The 20,489-nt window shown below is 41.7% G+C and overlaps 2 protein-coding genes across 6 annotated transcripts in view; one reads left to right on the top strand and one right to left on the bottom strand.

Annotated features, from left to right (window-relative positions):
• The window catches only part of PLEKHM3 (pleckstrin homology domain containing M3), a 129,030-nt gene extending 114,791 nt beyond the window's left edge, over window positions 1-14,239 (top strand). The window contains exons 9-11 of one of the 3 annotated variants that reach the window (XR_010884530.1): window positions 246-334; window positions 10,331-10,572; window positions 13,680-14,239. The gene's annotated coding sequence lies outside the window, so the exon portion shown is untranslated. Of the gene's footprint in view, window positions 1-245; window positions 335-10,330; window positions 10,673-13,679 lie in introns of those variants that run through there. The other 2 variants (XR_010884531.1, XR_010884529.1) reach the window with 2 other exon arrangements.
• The window catches only part of CCNYL1 (cyclin Y like 1), a 40,683-nt gene continuing 22,868 nt past the window's right edge, over window positions 2,675-20,489 (bottom strand). For all 3 annotated transcript variants that reach the window (XM_013952143.2, XM_067298819.1, XM_067298820.1), the window contains exons 5-10: window positions 18,972-19,007; window positions 18,150-18,201; window positions 14,256-14,375; window positions 12,002-12,168; window positions 7,343-7,505; window positions 2,675-4,453 (exon numbers count right to left, since the gene is read on the bottom strand). In XM_013952143.2, coding sequence (XP_013807597.1) covers window positions 4,337-4,453; window positions 7,343-7,505; window positions 12,002-12,168; window positions 14,256-14,375; window positions 18,150-18,201; window positions 18,972-19,007 — 655 coding nt within the window. In that variant the 3' untranslated portion in view covers window positions 2,675-4,336. The remainder of the gene's footprint in view (window positions 4,454-7,342; window positions 7,506-12,001; window positions 12,169-14,255; window positions 14,376-18,149; window positions 18,202-18,971; window positions 19,008-20,489) is intronic.

The raw sequence follows: 20,489 nt of genomic DNA, 5'->3' as shown, positions 1-20,489 counted from the left end.
AGCACGGCTCTGCCTCTGCGCAGGGGGCTCGTGCAGCTGGAGTCGTGCTGCCCGGACGCACCGGGGCCCGCGGTGGCACTGGGCTCGGTGGCCTGGGGGTTGCAGATGCACGTGGCCGTGCTGAGGCTGCCGGTGCTGCAGGCTGGGGCCCGGGCCCTCTCTGCCGGGCCGGTTCCTTGACAGTTCAAGGTTGCGCCTCTCTGGCAGAAGAGGATTAACTATCAACTTTTATTGGCATTTCGCAGTACCAGGTCCTCGCCCTGCACTGAGCTCAGGCACGGAGGAGTTGCCCTTTGATACTTATCAGGCCGAGCAGATGACAGCTCCGAGTCAGGTAGGATGTTGCCCTCTGATTTAAGTGTCCGTGTTGCCATCTGCTGTGCACTCGCTCTCTCATTTTGGGAAAAGCACTGGGGAAGGCGCGCAAGGGGTTAAGGCTGGCTCCGTGGTGACTAATGGTGCAGGACTCTGCTATCTAGCTAGGTGTGTAGGCACACACCAGGTCGCACCAGATAGGATCGCTTACCTGGAAGCAGCATTCCAGCGCGCAGCGATAACGCGGTCGGGAGCGGGCGGTCTGGCCTGACTCACGCTTCCTCCGCACCGCACCGGGCGCTGCCCCTGCTACACTCCAGCGCAGGTGAAGCAGGCAGCAACCGAGCCAAGCCCGGCGTGCGCGGGGCAGCCCTTGGGGGGGGCAGCGGCTCAGCGCCAGGCCCTTGCTGGCGAGTGGCAGGCGCTCGCAGTAAATAGGAGTTGGGCAGCACTGCTGCCTGATACAGCACCATGAGCCGGGGCAGGGCAGGTGCTGTGGGTCGCTGTCTGTGTGTCCGCGGTGGGATGCGGTCCCAGACTGTGCCCCAGACCATGATAGCGCATGGGAATTAGTACAGGAACATACATTCCCTTCTGTAGCAGCCTGTAGCCCAGTGTACGCTGTCATGTGCCTTGGTGCAACTGTGGTTTTCCCAGATTACTTTACAGAAAGTCAGTCCTAGGCAATGCCACTGCAATATCAAGCCGTGGGAAATACCAGCCCTGGAAGGGGGCAGCAGCCCTGCCCGTGCCACTCTCCCATCAGGGCAGACCGCACTGGCAACCTGGTGTGTGAGCTCTTGCCTCGATTGCTCTTGTGGCCTCTTCTGCTTGCTCAGCTTATTCTTGACGCCTATATGCTTATCCAGAAGAGATGTTCTTGACATTTATTCCCTTGCTGAAGTGCCTGTCCTCTCAGCTGCCAACCCACTCTGAAGTAGTTCTCATATAAAATTCCCTTAGAAACAAAATACACAGTCCTGTGCACAAAGGGAAAGGTCTGCTGAATCCAAAGGGCATCACAGCAGCCCAGAAGCACATCGGTGACTTGTTGGCCTGTGCTGATTGTTAACACATGCTCCTCGGCTTAGGCTTGTTGGTGCTGAAATTGTTCTTGCTGGTCCACAGTGTAGCTATTATATATGCAACAAGTGTCCTGCCAGTTTGGGAGTGCTGCCCTATGACCAAATACAGCCAGAGGTCACCTCAACAGAGATTAAATACTATTCAGCTGTGGGGGAGAGTGAAAGGAGTGTGCCATTCACAAGGCACAGTAATCCTATGGCTGTAGCTCTAGCCTGTGAGCAGAAAGGAAGGTAACAGTTTCTTTAATTCTAGTATTCTAACTATGATTCTAATTTTCCTCTTGCCTTTTTAAGGAAAAAAAAATGCTGTCAATGTATAAAAAGTAGTGAAAACCCCCTGCCATTCAGTCTTCCAGTAGACCCACCTAAATCCAATGCCCTTGGAAACAATATCACTGTTCTTCCCTTCAAAAGGGACCTGTATGCTTTACTTGTAATTGTTTAACCTAAGATGGCCACTAGCTTTGTTTTCCTGGTTCTAGTTCTTTTGGGGGGGGGGTGGGGGTGGGGGGGGACCAGAAAGTTAAATGTGAGAGCAGAGCTTCTCCTGAACAAGGGTAGTGCCAGTTTTTGTCTCTTAAGAGGTTAACATTGTAGTGGAGGCCTACAGATCAAAAAAATCCTATCTAGCAAATGCTCTGGGTTATGCTCCAGTAAACCTGACACCAATTAAGGTTGCAGGCACACTTGTTAGCAGCAGTCTCCAGGAGGATACATTGCTAGCAGAAGCAGCCGGCAGCTTGCGTTGTCATACACCTGCCATCCGGATTAGCAGGCAGAGCCTCCATCACATTTGGCAAAAAAGGTGACTGAGTGACACAAGTTGCTGCTGAGCACCTCGGCACTGCACCTGCGGACACAGCCATGTCAGGCAGCTACGGCGCACGTCCAGCCCGGCCCCACTGAGCCGAGGGCACCGGCAGTGCTGAGGCTCGTCTGCTATCAGGTCATGAGTCAATCCAGGAGCTGGTCACTTGTAACTTCCAATCTAATGGGCCTCAAGAAGGGCTCAAAAGAAGGCAAATCACCTCCAGAAAGACTGGCCCTACTTGCAGGCTATTTAAGTGCAAAGGAACTGTCAGCAATTAGTTATTTGCCTGGGTCAAATTCTAAGTCCAGTTAGTGTGTGGGACCCACAAAGCAACTCCATAAGGCACAGACTGCCCACACCCTGCCCGACACTGCAGACCAAGCAGCTCATGTTTGCCAAATGAGCTCTGCTACTGGCTCCTGAGACATTCACAATGGTACAGAACACACACTTCACCTTTAACTTTATTTAAAATAGAGTTTATTAGCTTTTCTTTTAATACAAACATGAGAAAGGAAAAACCACCTGAAGATGTAGCATTATTTTCAGAATTGAATTGTGATCAATACCTGAAGCGCCATGTTCCATGGATTTGAGAGCCAGGGGCTGGCATATTTGCATACCATAAAATACTATATGCATCATTTGAACAGTTGAGTGCAGCCACACTGTTTAATACACTCAGGCACCCTTACTCTCAAAGGCAAATGGACTTGATATTCTGCGCAAGTTTCTGGACCTTGCCTGGAAGAGGAAGTGCACAAAAACTGTGCCATTTTGAGTGAGATCTGCTCCTAGGACAAACTGCCTAGAATCCATTCGGATCCGAGAGGGGAAGATATTACAAAGACTTGTAACAGGAAGAGTCTAATAATACTTATCCTGTTTAGAGCTCAGTTTCAGAGCCTTAAAGTGAGCTCCATTCCAAAGTCTCAGAAGGAGCAAAACCCAAGCCTCAAGAAGAGTAGTTGCACAAGGTAAAATTCACTTCTAAAAAATAAAAAAAATAAAAAAATTGAGTTTTATGGAACTATTTTTGATAACTCTCAATTGAACACAAGATTTCTCAATCATCTACCCTGTTAGGTAGTTCGGGATTCTCAAACTCATTACTGTCTCATTATGAATGTAAATCCCTCCCAGGAGATAAAAAACTCAAGAAGAGCCGGATGGATGCACAATATCAGCTTTAGGAACTCCACTGTATATAGCACAAGAGATCTGCAGGAGAGCTCGAGAAGCAGTGCTGCACACATGCCATTCATCACTGGATTGCTACACTGTTTGAGATGGTGATGATGTTTCCAGACCAACTTTCTCATTCAATGCCTCAGAAAAATATACAGATTGCATCTCTTCCAGAGCAATAATAAGTATCAGAAAATGAGAGAAGCACCATAATTCACAAGAAATGCAGCATGGACCCTATATATTTTAACAATACGTAAAACCATTTCTCTGCTCCCAGTCAAAACATTCAAAGTCTTTTGACAATCTCTACTGGAGTAAGTTGTTGGTGCAGAGTTAGGATTCCTTCCTGCTAGGCAGCTTCTTGGTTATGAACAGATCACCAATAATAGCAGCTTTTAGTAGCCAAACCAGGGAAAAGCCGTCAACACTTGTCTATGCTACAGTTTTTCAGCTCCAGAGTGGCTTTATAATTTGTTAAGAGTCCCATGTTTTGTTTTGTTTTTGTTAACACTGCATTGACCTGAGAGATGAATGCAGTGAGATTCTGGGTGATAGGGGAGAGGAGGGAAGAACATTGTAACTATAGTCACGTTGTTAGTGTTTAAATTCTAAAATTTAAAACTACTCATTGTTAAAAACCTCAAGAGTTCACAGCTATAGGCCTACATAGTAAGCAAACATCTGTGGGGGAGAGATCGAGAAAAGTTTGTTTTTGCACCTCTGGATACATTTAAAGGAGGAGAGTCTGATTTGACAAAGGTCGCATCTTTTGCACTGAGAATGCTCCTTAAGCTCTGGGCTCCCTTGGCTAGTTTTACCCTCCTCTCCTCCTCTTGCTGGAAGACACCATCACCGCTGGCTTGTGTGCATGGAGTGGTGGTATTCCTCCGGTTCATGGGGATGCTGGTTCATGGTGCTGCACCTTTCTCTCTCCTCAGGAGAGGATGGCATTAGAACGGCGGATACCAACTAAATTATCAGCACTGAAAGATCGTCTCATAGCAGCTTTTGACAAGTCTTTGTATTTATCCTCACACAGCCGGGAGATAGCCTGGAAATCAGGTTCAGATAGATACAAAAGAAAAATACACACATTAGAAGGGTCTGAACATTTCAAGGAAGCTTTTACAAGTGTAGTAACCAACAGGGCAGGCACTTCAGGCCCTGTACACCTTTCAGCCTTCTCCCTAGAATGACAGTAAATAGGCAGGGCTTCGGAGGGAAAAAATTGTTAAGAGTGAGTTCTCTCCCCATGTTAACGAGAATCCTATACGTCAGAAGTGAAGACATTAAAAAGCATAGTGATTTCTGTACCTGAGCATCTTCGTTCTTACACCATTCCCACTATCTAATGGAAAACTTAGATCCACTTACGAGTTTATACAAGTTATGTTCAAAACTGCAGCTACTAGCTAGGCCTGATATTCGGGTTTTTAACAGCACAAAAATGCACACGCTGTTTGTATGAGAGAAAAGGCTAAAGCTGAAAAGGTTTCTGCCTCCCCACCTAGCCCCTGCACTTGGCCACTCAGCGGAAGCGGCTCTAGCAAATGAGCTCTGCTAGGCCTCTGCTTTGCCTTCGCTTCCCTGCACCCCGCTCCCCCAGCCTGCTCGAACCATCAGGTCGCTGAAGAGGGCTGAGAAGGGAGGGCAGCCCACTGCTCAATGGCACGGCACTAGCCACGATGCTTTAATACAGCTAGTGAATAGCTGCACAGGTGCACAACTTAGTATTTAACTGCTTTTTCAGCCACTTTGCTTGCTCCAGCTCTGCTTATTTAGCTAGTCAAGCAGCATTTATTCTGGTGCAGCTATTCTAGTTTCAAGCCTTATTATTTAATTCCTAAGGACACATGACTGTCCAGAAAAATACTCTGTGTTCTCACCTGCAAGGCCTAGTTCTTATTGGAGCCTCCAAGCACTATCAGTGCAAATAAATAAGGATATCCAGTAATAGGAGGCTGAACTAAATTTCAGTTCTGAACTTTTTTACTTCCATTAATAATTTACCATCTATCACCAGATGAACTTTCAGAGTCCTGCAATCAGCTACAAGCCTCCACCTTCCCTTTAAGGCAGCACCCATTCAGCACAGCCCAGTGTGCTGGAAGTTCAAAAGGTGAAAAGCACTCTGAGCATGAATAAACTCCTAAGTGTATTTTAAAATAATTATTTACATTTATTTCTGCCGACCTTCTGGAGGCACGCATTTGGCTCAAGAGTGGCATTCTTTGAGACACTGGCTGCATGAGCTCCCAGTGCAAGACCAGACAGACTCTCCATCCTGTTTTAATGCTAGCACATCAATCATAGAGCAACCTGTGTTGACATATTTAGCCCCAGTCCCCCATATGGTGTAAATCAGTTTTCAGTCCCTGGAATACTAATTCACTCTTTCACACAGGCTCCTATCAACTGCTCCTGTGCTTCTAAACCCAAAGGCAGGATTAAAAAAAGAAGTTAAGCAAATGGTTTGAATATTTATCACATGTTTTAGAATTAAAACCAAAATGCCCTACATAGATGCATTAGTAAGTATGTTATGGCAAATCACATACTGCACTGAAAATTACTTTGGTTTTTAAATACCAGACCCCCAAATACTAGCAAAGAAGAAACAAAACAGGCTCACAATCTGTAAATCATCCACTTATGCCTGGGCACTGAACAGTTCAGTAAACAATTTCCTGTGGAATATGAACTGCCCTACAACCACATTTACAATTAGTGACAGTGTTAGCTTAAAGTGCAAGTAACAAGGGTGAGACAAAGCAGAAGAGTTGCATTGCTTAACTTTAAATAGAGGAATTCATAGGCATATCATACCTAGCATTCCAAAGGACCAGGCAGGAACACGCTTATTTCCAAAGTTCAACCACTTCTGGGACAAAATAAAAAACCTGGCACTTGGCAGAATTATTGGGGGTGGACAATAGAACAATATAAGCCAAGAATACCACAGCACACCCCTCTTTGAAAGGGGCTATGGTATCAGTGTACATAAGGCCTGCATTAATGCCTTTGTTGAAAGGTCAACAAAACAACATGCACGGTCATCAATTAAACCTGGACAGATGAAAGGTTGCATTGATCCAACAAGAAACTTTGCCTGGGAACCCAGGTAATTTAGATATTTTCAAAATGTCTTACACATATCCAGCAACTAGGAGGAGAGACTGATGCTGCAAAAGTTAAGGTTGTTTTAAACGAGCCTTCATACCAAAGTACGCCATGGGACTCACGGACGGGTAGCTGTTTCCATCTAGCAAGAAAAGGCCAGTAATCTATATTTATACTCCTCTGGGCATTCTGAAGTATTGCTAAGAAGCAACTATTCCAAAAGCTTAACTTAAAGCAACATTTCTTTAGAAAGGTACTGTTCTAAAAGTTGTTAAATGAAACATACTGTTATTTCTGCAGCTGTCCCCCAAACAAATGGTTTATTAAACCATGAGTTTAATAAACCGTGAGAGCAATAAGAGCGCTCTTGCTAAATCTAAAAGCAGCTGTGCAGTGGGATGCAGTGGGAAACCTTCAGCTGGTAGTATTTAGAAAGGTCTGAGTGTGACTGTCTCTAGGTGCTTGGAATACAGACTGTGACCAGGGAAGGACAGACAATCCATTACATATGACACTTATCCTTTCAATCTTAAGTAGCCTAGCTGAACTATGGTTCCCAAAATAACATCCATTTTATTTAGTGATCTGCTAGACAGACTTCCATAATCTCTTTTCTGCCCTTTCCTCAGAATATTAGCTTAGTCTATAAGACATGGTTTTAAAAGTGCTAATGCCAGTTATAAAAAGGTTAAATTAGCCTGTAACACACTAATTTAAAAGCTTTTTAGTTTTTCTAACCACCACTTAATATGATTAGCAACAGATGTTCTTACTATACATGCACACAGAGTCCCCTGCTCACCCAATCTCAGACCATTACCTCCAGTTTCTGTGCTCTTTCTTTACTAAGAGGCTCCAGCAGAAAGCTCAGGTTATTGTCATCTGCTAGGGAGCGAAGATCGAAGTAGTATTTGGCGTAAACACTGGCAGGAACATTGATATTAAACTGCAGCAGCTCCAGGAAGTGTCTTTCCATCTCATTCCTAGGAGGAGTAAAGGGACAGAAGACAAAGGAAAAGAAAAAGACTGTTTTAGCTGGTTGCAAATACTGAGGAGATCTCAAGTTTATTTTTAAAACGAGTAACTTCGGAAGCGTCACGGGGAAGTCTGCATTATTGGTTTGGCCAGACTGTTCATTCAGCAGCGCACACAACAAGGTGCAGCTTTTGCGCCCCGGCAGCTCGGGCCGGGAGCGAGGCGCTGGGCTGCGGCGCAGTCGCCCGCGGCCGGGAGGCTCCTTCTGCCGAGTTCCATTAGTGCAGCTGTACAATTCACGCGCCGGTCTGCCCGGCTCGCGCGGCCCCACGCTATAGTGATCAGATGAAAGGAGTGATGTATGCTGTTTATTAGCTCTGAAGAACTTGCAGACATTTTCGCCAGGCTGATAACAGGAAGGGGGTTATTGAAGGAGAGGCGGGCTAACAAAAGGAGTAGGCAGATCACCACGGCAACAAATGGATCTATGAAGAGCTGCTGCTATTATCTCACAGAAAAAAGCCTCTTGAAGCAACATGGATTCATCTCCAATAAATAAATAAATAAGCAGCATTAGGTGGGAGAAGGAATTTTCTCCTCAATAGCATTTGGCAGGATAACAAAGTACAGTGTCAAAGGGCGCTGTCCAGTTTTTACTCACTAGACTATTTTCAGAGGGCAAAATATTTGGAGGAAAGCGGGAAGAGACTCGTGACATGACAAAGGCTGCTTCAGCTCCTGTGCCGTGGTCAAGTACCTCGGAGATGTTCTACAGAAGAAAACACTTTTTTCCCCCCCTACAAATTAACCTAAAAGAACCTGGTGGTACCCAAAACAAGCAACTCAGTTCAACACTAACTCTCAACAACTCATGTTTCCACTGGTAACAGACCTGTATTTATGGAATTTAGTAGCTATATAAGTCAACTGCGAATACACCAGAAGATAAGTTGCATAGGTTCAGTGCCAAGGTTATTCTTGCTTTTGGGGAGCTTTTAAAATGGATGTTTTTACCTATCAGAGGGGGGAAACAAATCAAGGAATCATCCAGGTTGTGTCCTGTATTGGCTGGCGGGTCTCAATATGAATAGCTGCTTTGTGCTTGTTGCTAGCGTGATGGACTTGAGTACCATTGAACCTAGTGCCAAAATTAATTTCCTGTTCATATGGTCATAAGCCTATAGAAATGTAAATCAGATAATGTTTTGATGATCAGCTGATCAGAGCTTGATTTACTCTATGAATAAATGCTCTTCACTGCCCCTTTTGTACTGACTACACGAATACATTTTAATTGTGTAAAAACACAATTCTTCATTGGATTAACAAGTCTATTAATAGTGGTTTAAAACCTGGGAAAGCATAATGCCCATGTGTTTCCTATGCCTTATTTACAAATATATGTAGCCAAAAGAATGAACAGCATGTGTCCCCTTACAAGCAGTCATAGTAAGATTAGCAGCTGCACAATTAATTTTTCAGTGATTATGGATTCACTCTCATCAAAGCAAGTAAGTTTTGACAAAGGATGACTTCCAAATATCCATTTAATTTCCTTTGATTTTTTCCCCACTAGAAATAAGTAAAAAAAAAAAATCTTTCAGTACAAAACTTTACTTTGCTTGAAGGACAAAGGCCTTGAGGTGGAAACAAAAACGATGAATGCTTTACCTATCCTGAGTAGGAAGAGGCTAAGGCAACTTAACTGATCTGCCAATCACACCAAGACCTGCATCATGTATCCCTTAACAAACTTTAACACTAGTAGTTTCCGTAAGTGCCAGGCAGCTGACAGGGCTAACAGGCAGCTGTGGGGTGGTGCCACGAAACAAGCACCTCTAAGCGGTCAGGGGTGCACGTGGTTGGGGGGGGCAAAGGTGCACGTACGCAGCCTTTGGAAGGGATGCCTGGCTACGATCCACGGTTTGTGTACACACACACACACACACACACACACACACACACACACACACAAACTGGGTGAACTAAAACTGCTGTAAACCCTTTTGCCAGTTTCTGAGGTGTGTAATCTCCACGCTCAGCCTGCCCTGGCTGAACAAGAGTACGCATCAAGTTAGCGAGATCCTTCCAGATACGTAGAGGCAAAGGGCAAAGCCACAAAGCAAGCTCTGGCACCAGTCCTGGCGGACAGGCCCTCCCAGGGACTGAGCTCTGGTAGCGGTCTGCCAAGAAAGCTACAGTTGGGGAGCTGCTGGGCCTTGGGTTTTTTTTTGCTTTCGGCAGCATCACCAGCTATCCCCAACATTATAATCCCACTATATCTGAAGTCCTTTGCCAGTTGTTTCCTCTCAGTAATAGCTGTATTCAAAATAGCTAATGCTTACCATCAAGTGACTAGTTCCAGAAATATCAGAGCTACTAAAGCTGGCAATTAACTATAGTATCAATTATTAATTAAGAGTAGTATTATAAACTGGGTTTACAGTTTTGCTGAGTATCTTTTTAAAGCAGTTTTCCAAGGTCCCAGTTATGGTGGTGTAACCCAGCCCAGGAGCAGTGAACTCTGCCAAGTTGCAGCAGTGCAGCGCCTGGCTGGACACTCCTGGGCCACAGTTAGACAGGGTTGTTCAGTCTCTGCCCACTCCTAAATTCAAAGGTCTAAATTATTTCAAATGAGATTGGAATTGAAAAATCCCATCTTCAAATTGGGGGAAAAAATAAGCCTAAATTCAGTCTCTTTCCCCTACCACCATCAATGCTTTGAAAATGTAAGTACTGACAATTTCAAGACACCCAGCACTGGCAATAGAGAATAAACATCCCTCTTGTTACAGGTATTTTCAGTGCTATCAATTTGATTTTTCCCAAATAGGGCTACAAGAAGAGACATCAAAAAGAGCAAGATGTATACTCCAGCTCTCCCAGCATTGCTGACCCCACTTCAGCCATCTCAGAGTTATTTGCAGCAACGCTTCAAGTATGTTCCTCAGATAGACAAGCACTCTGAGCCAGGTTCACTGAAGATGTACATTGTATAAAATCACTAATTATGCCTTCTTGAAAGCATGGCTGGCAGAGCCCCACTTTTGGAGACAAAGAACTCCCAGGAAAGGAGTATGTATAAAACAAGATGCTATGTTTGCTGTTGCTGTTCACAATGTAAAATACCTTGAATAATAAAAAGTGGTTTTGGTGTAGATAACTCCCCCATTTTTAGATAATCCCTCCCCTATTACAAAAAAACCTAAAAGGAAGGAAAACTGGATATTCCTCCTACTAAAAAGTCCTAGGTAAATATTTGCTTACTGGATTTTAAGCATTAGCCTTAGGCTGAATCTAGGGAAGAGAGCTTAGGGCAGGAACAGAGTATCTCACATAAGTAGTCCATCAGCACCGAGTACAAACCTCCTCCACCTCAGCCTGTTCCTGTACTAATATTGTCTTTTACTACAAGGCCCGGACACAAACCAATTACACCTCGATGGTGTGATAAAACTCAAAAATGCACAAAACATCATAAAGTTTATCAAGGCCAGAAAGCAGGATACTAAGCTAGCTGTCTAGTATCTATAGCACTGTGATAATGAGGGAAATACAGAAACAAGCTGGCTAATAGAATTAAAACAACAATGTTGAAATCTCAAGGCTCGCAGAGATAGAACTTTGTGAGCTGGAATTTAACAGAAAATCTAATGGGCCAAATCCACTCCCCATAAACACTCTTCCAGCCCGCAGCATGAGCCTGCAGCCACAAGGACAAATTTCCTCTGAAACTGCAGAAACTGCAGGGCTTGCAGCTGAGTGCACCAAGAAAGGGAGCAGATTCGAGATTTTCAAAAAAACTGAAATCTACGTCTGAGGCAAGAATATATAAGAGAAACAACCTTTCATACAACAAGCAGTAGTAAGATTGCGAATGTTGTTCTCAGCGATGTAGGCAGGTCTAGAGAACTCACCCAAATAGGATGAGTTGTAGCAGTAGCTGGATGCACCCACATGCAACCACAGATACCAACACAAATAACACTTGTCTGCCAAAAGCAGCAGCTAAGAATTCAGACCTTGAAATATTCGGGCCTTAGCTAGATGTGGGAGCAGACACACGAGTCACAAGTTACAGCTTACCTTTAAATTTTGCAACTTCTAAAACAGAAAAGTCAGGGAAAAAATTTAATGGACTTTTCAATTTTTTTCAGAAAGATTTTTGTTAAGACTATAAATTGGGCACTTCAGAGTTACACTAATGTGAAAAATATGTCGAAAGCAAGTAGTCAGTTCCATATCTCATCGCTGGGGAAAAAAGGTAAAGAAAACTAACTTTAAAGATACTTACCCAAGTCATTAGAAATATTAATTCAGATTTGTCTCAAAGCAAGATTATCTAAAGTTTCCTCGGTTAAAATAAGGGAATGAGGCCTGACACCAGATATGCATCATGCATGTATATCTTAGCACCAGAGGACAGACAATTTTTCAGTAAGGCATGATGAAGAAAACTGCCATTCTAGAAAATATTGCAGATTAACCAAACCTTGCAACTTACATGTCCTCAACAGTAATGTCCTTCAATATTTGGCAATAATCCACATTCCACACAGCCTGATCATCCCAGACTTTAGAAGCCAGCAGAATAGCTCCCAGGACTATCCTCTTCCAGTTACTAGGGCAGATGTCAATCTCTGCATAGGTTAAAAGCCTTTCCAAATAAACCTACAAAAAGAAAAAAAGTTTTAGATGTGTGTTTAAGACCTGCAGCTGAGTTCTGAGCAGCAAGCATGCTACCCCAATATGACTATTTTATCTCTTTACCATTAAGTTTGTCAGAATAAGCCTCAGTGATTACTACTTACATTTTAGAATCCAGACTTTCAAGAGTTATATGTTCCATTTTTTTAGTACAACATATGAACTGGACCACCTTAAGGTATACAATAAAGATACTGAAGAATCAGTTTTGAGCAATAAACTCCGCTGTTTCAGTGAAACACCCTGCTAGAGTTCATTCAGTCACTGACAAGTTCTCATTAGGGCGTACCTGGGATTGTTAATCACTCAGTACCACACTAGGTTTTTATCATGGTTAAATTTCAGCACTTCCAGCTAAACAGGACATACTAAAACCTGCACAGGGATCTATGCTCACGTGATGAAGATGCATTAATTTATATCATTCCACAATGAAAGGCATCACAGTGCTATTCTGTTTCACCCTGTAAGGAACAGACTCGAATTCTTCACCTATGACAACGTCATCCTTCACTCTCACCTACATCAGTGAGTGCTAGACAGAGAAAGGTACCAAGTTCAGACATATGTCAAAGTCTTTTCCTCATTCCTCCCATGTAATCTCAAATCAGCCCACAGATGTTGAAACAGTCGTTTCCTACTTTTTTTTCCTAAAGTCTTCTACTATTTCACGCCCCTATAATGGTTCATGTACTAAATAACTGGCACTTTCAAATTTGAATATAGATTAGTTTTAACGTTCTGTTCCCTAGACTAGTTATCACCAAGGTCCTAATGAAACATCAGATAACGCAGAGGGTGCAAGAAGCTGTTTCATAGGTCTAAGGGCAGGGTCAATGCCTGTTAGTAGGGTCTCCCTACATTTTCTTCCCATCCTTTCCTTGAAGCCTTCTACTGGACTCAAGGCGTTCCTATAATAACAGAGCCATCTAGTGGTACAATCCACTTCTTTGAAAACCAACTCTATTTCCATTTGATTTTGTGAATACTTAAGCTGGCTAGCTTGCCTGAGGTTAGGTATCATCTTGTTCTGTCAAAACTGCTTGCATGTTTTTGGAAAAGCAAAAACCTCAAAATGCTTCCACAGTTTCAATAGCTCTTTTTTTTGTAACTATCTGGCCTTTTAAATTACTTATTTCATTATTAAAAAGAGTCCTTGAAGCTGAGTCTGCTTAGTTGCCACATTGTCTTTTGCATCTTTTGCTGACAGGTCTTTAGTCCTTTTCTCCTTTCAGACTGCTTTTCACACAGAAGCCACAATGAGGACTGAGGTCTAGTGTGCAACAAAGTGCACAGTTTAATAGACCTTCTCTTGCAGTGATTATATAGGTTGCTTTTTTCTTTTATTATTTATATACATATATATGTGTGCAAATAAAATGAGTATCGTATTCATTGTTTTAAATCCATCTCACTTTTTGAAATCAAACAGTAAACTTTAATGAGATTAATTTTCTCTTTTTATTGTTTTTAAGTTCCAAGTACCCCCATGTGAACTGGAGGAAAAACATCTGAGATTTAGACTGATTGGTGAAAACTAGGTTTGAAAGAAAGGTGGAGGTGGTTGAAGGACATGATAATGAGAAAGTTCATCTGCTGGATTTCCTACAGTATTGATCCTGGATGCCTTAGGGGGTCTGTTGCTTGCACTGTTCTGGTTTATATGAACTCAGAGCTTCTCCCACTTCCCTCTGCACAACAGAAAGAAAAGATGTTCGTGTTGCTGATCCTAGTATACCCCACTGCTTATGGTGGCCCACTATTCTGCCTTTCTCGGTCTTCTTCAGTGAGTTATATAGTATGAAACAAACAAATGTGTGGTGGGACAAGTGATTAGGCAAATACAGAAAAGGTAAGTTCCTTTTAAGTTAACCAGTTCTGTGACTATTTAGAAATCTTTTCAAATTAACTCATTTGTACAGTTTCTTCATTATTAACAAAGTTTCATCAGATAATATCATTATTTAAATGTTGGTTCAGCAGTTCACACATTGAGGGGAAAAAAAAACACCTTCCAAAAGCTTAAGTTTCAGTAATCAGGCATCTCTTACCAGTGTCACTATTGCACATTCAGCTGTCAGCTGTGCAGCACTGAAAAGTGTCCGTACAAACCGGTAGATGTGCTTGTGATCAGGGTCATGCTTGTAGTAGTCATCTGGAACTTCTTCCCGCTGAAATAAAGTCCTTTGAATTACTGATATCTGTCTTACTTATTACTGACTTTAAAGAACAGCCACACACTGTTATTTCTTTTCACCAAGTGGAAGTGTACACAGCCTTCAATATCACAGAGAATGAAATACTATACTGAAAGAACTTTGAATTATTGCCTTGCAATATTACAGATGTTCCAAGTCAAAACCAACAGCTTTAGCTGATAATACCTTTGTTCTGAAAACCTTTTTAATCTGTAAGGCTAATGGGAAAGAGCATGAACTGCCAGCATTTTTACTGGAGTTAGCTGTTGTCCATGAAACTTTTTACAGACTGAAAAAAAAAAAAAAAAGGTTTCTCCCTGCAAGAAAATTAATCATATACAAAGGAAGCACTGGCTTTTCAAAAGGCAAAATTAAGAGACTTCATAAGATCCCCCTTCAAGTTGAAAAAGAGCTAAAGAACACATTTTACTAATTCCAGCACAAGCAGAACTGGAAGGTAACACACTGTCTGCATAGGACTCATTCTTGAGAAAATCCAGAAAGACAGAAAAGCCAATAAACAGCTAGATTTAACTTTGACATTATCCTAAACTGTTTCTAAAGACAGGGGAGAAAAAAGCTTAGTATTAAATACCCTGTAAGAGCAATCCTAAAGCGAGCGTTCAAAAATTTTGACTCTGTCCCCAAGACATCTGATATTCAGCACTCTTAGAGGCATGAAAGTTCAGGAGCTCCAACTTTATACACTCATTCTGCAAGACTGACACTGAATAGGTTTCTTTCTACAGTCCAAGTTAGACCAATAGAACAGCGAGGATATGAAATTAGAATAGCATAGCTGCTTGACATTAAACAAGTATTCATAAGGTAGGCAGAGAAGCAAGTATCTTCATGTGGTTTTGTAGTTTAAAATAGTCAGATAACAGTGTCAAGTAACATTAAGAGGTGAGTTAACTTTATTCTCTCCACACAGCCTTATAACATACCACCACCAATAAATGGAGACCTCTTCAAGGTGGGCAAGCAACACTAGGAATGAGGTAGGCAGGACTTCACTTGCCTAAATTCCTATATGGCTGAGGCTGAGCTAAGCTCACACATGCTACAGCTTTGTGCTTCTACCATTATATATGGAAGCAAAAGCCAGGACAGAGGCCTTTCATCAGGGATCAAATGGCTACAGTCACATACTGTCCATGTAAATCGAGCATTATTCTGAAAGAGAAACCTGTATGCAGCAATACATTGTGCTGCTGCCACAGGACTTACTGTTCACAAAAACGCACCTATTGGCCTTCTGCTCAGCCATAGCCAAGTTCTCAAGGTCAGGGCAGAAGAGAACCATAGGTGTTCAGTGCATACATTTCCTCATTTGCCTTTCAGACTGTCCAAAGTGGTGCAATAAATTGTCTGCTGCCTCTCTTCACCAGCTGGTTTGAAAGAGGCAACAACTGGACAAGACCTCATAAATCAGTGCTTAAAAAGAAAGAAGATTCCTTTTCCCACATCCGGATAAACTTAAGTTTGTTTAGAGAGTCTGTACTAATGACAAAACCTGGAGAATTTCACTAGAACTCTAGTTTTCTGCAATGGGAATGTACTTGCAAGTGTATCCTTTAACTTACTGACACTGAAGTACCTTTTGTCAACTATACAATTCAGTAACTTGTCAGAAGCAACAACAATCCCCAATGGTGCAAGAACTAATGGTGAAATACCACCACACGGGATTGCTACTGACAGGCAGCGGGGAGTTCAAACACCCAGCAGTCCAAGTGTGGATGATGCTTACATGTGAAGCATTTACGCCTTCATGTCTCCAAGTCATACTCCTGCAGTTCTCCAGAGTACCCGGAGGGAGATACTTGAGACCATCCCCATGGATGGTTTCATGTCCCCATGGAACATTGTAACACCCAGCCAAACGCAGGCAGAAAAGGCAGCAAGTGTACTCTGCTGTGGAGGCTAAGGTCCTCCCAAATGACTCAAACAAAGGATCCGGCATGCTACGTAGACAAAGAAATACTAGAAGCATGTAGTTCCAAAGAACAAAGACAAGAGTGGTTTCTGGTTCAAGGCACTTGGACAACACTAAGACCACAAAAATCAAGATTTCTGAGGTTGAGGCACAAAAGCTCAATTAGTGATCCTGTACCTGCAAACTTGGCAAAAAAGAGGCAAGTGGAACTGAACAAAAGGCAAGAAGTGCCATGGAGAAGGGCAAAGGGAGCCATCCAGAACTGGTCAGTACAAGCAGTACAAAAGCACACCTGGAAGTACTTTAGTGCTGACTGGAATTGAGAGGAAAAGACTAAGACTGAGAATTGTGATAAAGCTCTGTGATGCTGGTAACTTGAAGCCTGTCACTTCTGCAATTAGGGACAACTAAGCCTGGACAGTTGTCTGGATTTGGACTTCCTTGTGACTGAATCCTTAAAGGATAAGGTGTTCAGAGATTTGTTCCAACTAATTAACCTTTTCAAATGAGCTGTAGGTACTAGGCCCAAAACCTTATTGCTGTAGGAACTAGCAAATAATTTGTATTTTTTCCCTTGAAAGTATGACAGACAACCATTACTATGTTTCTGTCTGTACACAGTACTAAGACAGAACAAACCTTTAAGTTTTTCCTGACGGATACAATGATTTTCCTCTATGCATACTCATTAAATAGGAAGTAGGCTATAAGAAAGGATCAAAAGATATCAGATTGATAAACAAAAAAATTGTCAGGATAAACTGGAGTTCATCTTACATAAATAATTTTCAATGTGAAACAACTGATTTAGGCAGTTAAAAACAGTTTTGTACCAGGTATTTTCCTTGAAGTGCCACTGTCCATGCAAGAAACCTTCTATAATAGCTCTTCTCCTGAAGTTCATTATTTTTATTGAGTAAAGAGCTATATTTATTAAAGTGTACAATTCCTAGCACACTGGGTCCTGTTTAGGGGTGATACTCCAACAAACTTTAACATTTAACATTGTTTATTAACAAGCTAAAGCTGTGAGATAAATTAAGCTGTGCTCAGTCAGGTAATTCCCAGAGCAAACTGAATTTTTAAAGCCACTAAAGCATTGCTAAATTCATTTGAAATGAAAGACAGAGTAAAATAGGCCACTCTGCAGGAAAGTCATAAATCTAATACTTCTCAAACTGGACATGGAAAGCACACAAGCTTGGGCTACTCTGTACTATGAGGTTTTGTAGGTGTCCCAGAACCAGTCACATTAGAATCACATACTGAACGACCCTACCTGTTAGGTTAAGCAGCAGTAAGCGTATTTGCTTTAAAATTTTGCCTTTCAGGTTTTTTAAAGACCAGACTCACTGTCTCCTGCTTTGTGTGATGCTTTATGCACTATGTAGTCCTGTTTGCAGTCACTTAAAAGGTTAGGCGCATATGTACTGACCATGTCTTCACAAGTAAACAGGAAAGCCTTTTTAATTGATTGTCATAGTGTTAAAGAGGGGAAAAAAGGAACAGGACAAGACAAAGTTCTGATATGCAATATGGAAGTATCAGCACTTCACTAGCTTGCTTTCTATTTATATTCAGATATTGTCTAGAAAACACATACATTGCAATATTTTGAAAGACTGGGTTGTATTCGTGATCCAGCTGAGATCAGAAGTTCAGAGGACAGTCTGCACTATACATAAGATATAACTTAAGATCAATCTGCTTGTGACTTGATGTTAAGACATTTTTAGGACTTATACAATACAAAACAAGATTAAAAATGTATGTTCATATACACACAGGATCAAAAAAGTTACACTTACTGTGAGGGGATGAGATTTTTCATCAAAAATATCCAATGATCTGTCTGAATCTCTACAAAGCAAAAATCTCTGTTTTAACAGCAAGACTTAACTGGTAATGGTATGTTCCACTAGTAAGTATTATTCATTAAAGAGGATAAAGGGACATATTTTATCATTCAGCTTTTCGTAGAACATGGTATGAAGTTTTATTGTATTTTTGCAAGGTATTTCATGATGAAATCTTTAACTGAATATTTAACAAGTTAACAATGAACAATGAACTCCCATGTTCTCACTAGCAGGTTAAATTAAACTTCCAAATATGAAAGCCATAGTCCATATTATGTTTAGTACAGTTCTCCCTTAAAACTTGAAACCATCTCATTGATTGCATTCATTATTTAAAAAAGGCAGCTGCAATTTTAAAGTATACACTGTAATTAGCTATAATGGCAAGGGTTACTTGTACACAGGATAGAGTGTTCATTCACCTACCAAATCTCTACCACTGTATTCAGCAAAAGCTAAACAAAGCCCAAAGGCTGATTTGTAGTGAGTTACATATATTTTCATCACTTCCTCTGTTCTGACTTTTCATGCTTCATTCTTGATGAAGCATGTGACAGAGGATGGATAGTATTACTGACCCTTCCATATCAGCTCAAGAAGGGGTACAAAGAGAAAGCAGCTACACCATAAAGTTGCCAAATTTTTCAACTCCTTTGTTATAATAGCTGTGTCTTAAGTTATACTGGCAGTTACTTACGTGACCAAGGCCATTTTCCCTGGCTCAAAAAGAAAGTTAATTTATTTTGAAAAAGAAATTTAGAGATCACTCACCTGTTCTTTATGTGGTAGAATATTGCTAATGTAACACTGAAAAGAGAAAGAAAAAAAAAAGATTTAACAAAGCATATTCTGTGCATACCATTTTGATGCATAAGCTGCTGTTTGGGACAAAATGTTCAGAATTCATTATGTACTGGCTTCCCCTCACACCCTCAAGTACTTTGTGTCTCGGTTTGATGTTTACCTGCCTGAACGGCAACTGGCCAAAACAGATGCAGAAACCAGATATGCTAGCCAAACTACTTTTATGTTCTGTGTTCATATATTAATGCCATAAAAGAAATGTTATACCAGATTTTAAACACACAACTATTCATTACCCGATTAAGTAACATTTATTGAAAATTTGGACTATCTACAACTAAAGCATGATAACTGTTCTACTCAATGTTACATATACTGTTGTACTGCTGATGTTTTAGTTTCATATCTCTGCCTGTCAAATTACGGGGCTTGTCTAAAAGGAGAAAAATAAAGAATGCCAGCATAATTCAAGAAGGGAACAAGAGTAGATCTCAGTCTCTGCTGAGTCAAATAAAGCAACAGATTTCATGTTGACACTCATCTGTGGCCAAAATTTCAGATACTTTATTGGCAGTGACAGCAGGAATATTGCATCACAGGAATCTATCACAGGAAAGCTCTGATCTGTTGTAAGCTGTACGCCACTTCAAAATGGCAAAAGTACCATCTTTTAGGATCTTTCTTCTCTGGAGAAGGAGGAGTGACATGCTAGATGCCTGTCTGAAACCAAATTTGAAAGTGACAGATCAGCTTAGACTTCCAAACTTTACTGAAGTGTTACAGCAGTAAAGCATTCTGGGCCTGAAGCTAGTGTGCCTTCCTTTCCCTTCAAGTACAGTAAACTATCTTCTCAGTTCTCAGCTGGTATTGTCTGTGCACAAGAATCATCTCCAGGGTATCCAAAACAATAGCTCAAATAGCCATTTCCATTGGAGAGCCAAAAAGACTAAATAATTATCAAACTCACATACCTAAAATAACAAATATACGAAGAAAAAGTAGAAAGGCTGGAACTAAAGCCAAACCCAGCAACATACAGTCATCCACAACTAGAGGGCGGGCTAATACCACTAGCAAGTAGCAAATGCAGTCTTACAAACTTTTCCTACAATTCCATGCAAAAATCCATTTCAAGTTTTCCCTGATCTGGAGTTTCTGGATTTGGCTTTCAGTTTGAAGACTTTGAACCCCCTTAATTTTAAACCCAAAATGCTGACACACTTCAGCACTGCCTCAAGTTCTCGAATGCATAATGACAACTGTACTGAAATACAGCAGCACATTAGCTCTGTCACTGAAAGAAGCTCTCACCAACAGCAATATAATTAACTGGACTTCTAGAGCCCTTCCATGACCGATCTGAATTGGCAGTGCTGTGCTCCTGTCACTCCAGTGTACGACTGGCTCTGGAACAGACAAGAACACCACAGAATCCCCAGCAAACCCTGCAGTGTTACTCGGTCCCTTGTTGATGACAAATGGTAC

This window comes from Apteryx mantelli, chromosome 6, assembly GCF_036417845.1.
Source record: "Apteryx mantelli isolate bAptMan1 chromosome 6, bAptMan1.hap1, whole genome shotgun sequence".
NCBI classification, from domain to species: domain Eukaryota; kingdom Metazoa; phylum Chordata; class Aves; order Apterygiformes; family Apterygidae; genus Apteryx; species Apteryx mantelli.
This window is presented reverse-complemented; position numbering and strand designations above follow the sequence as displayed.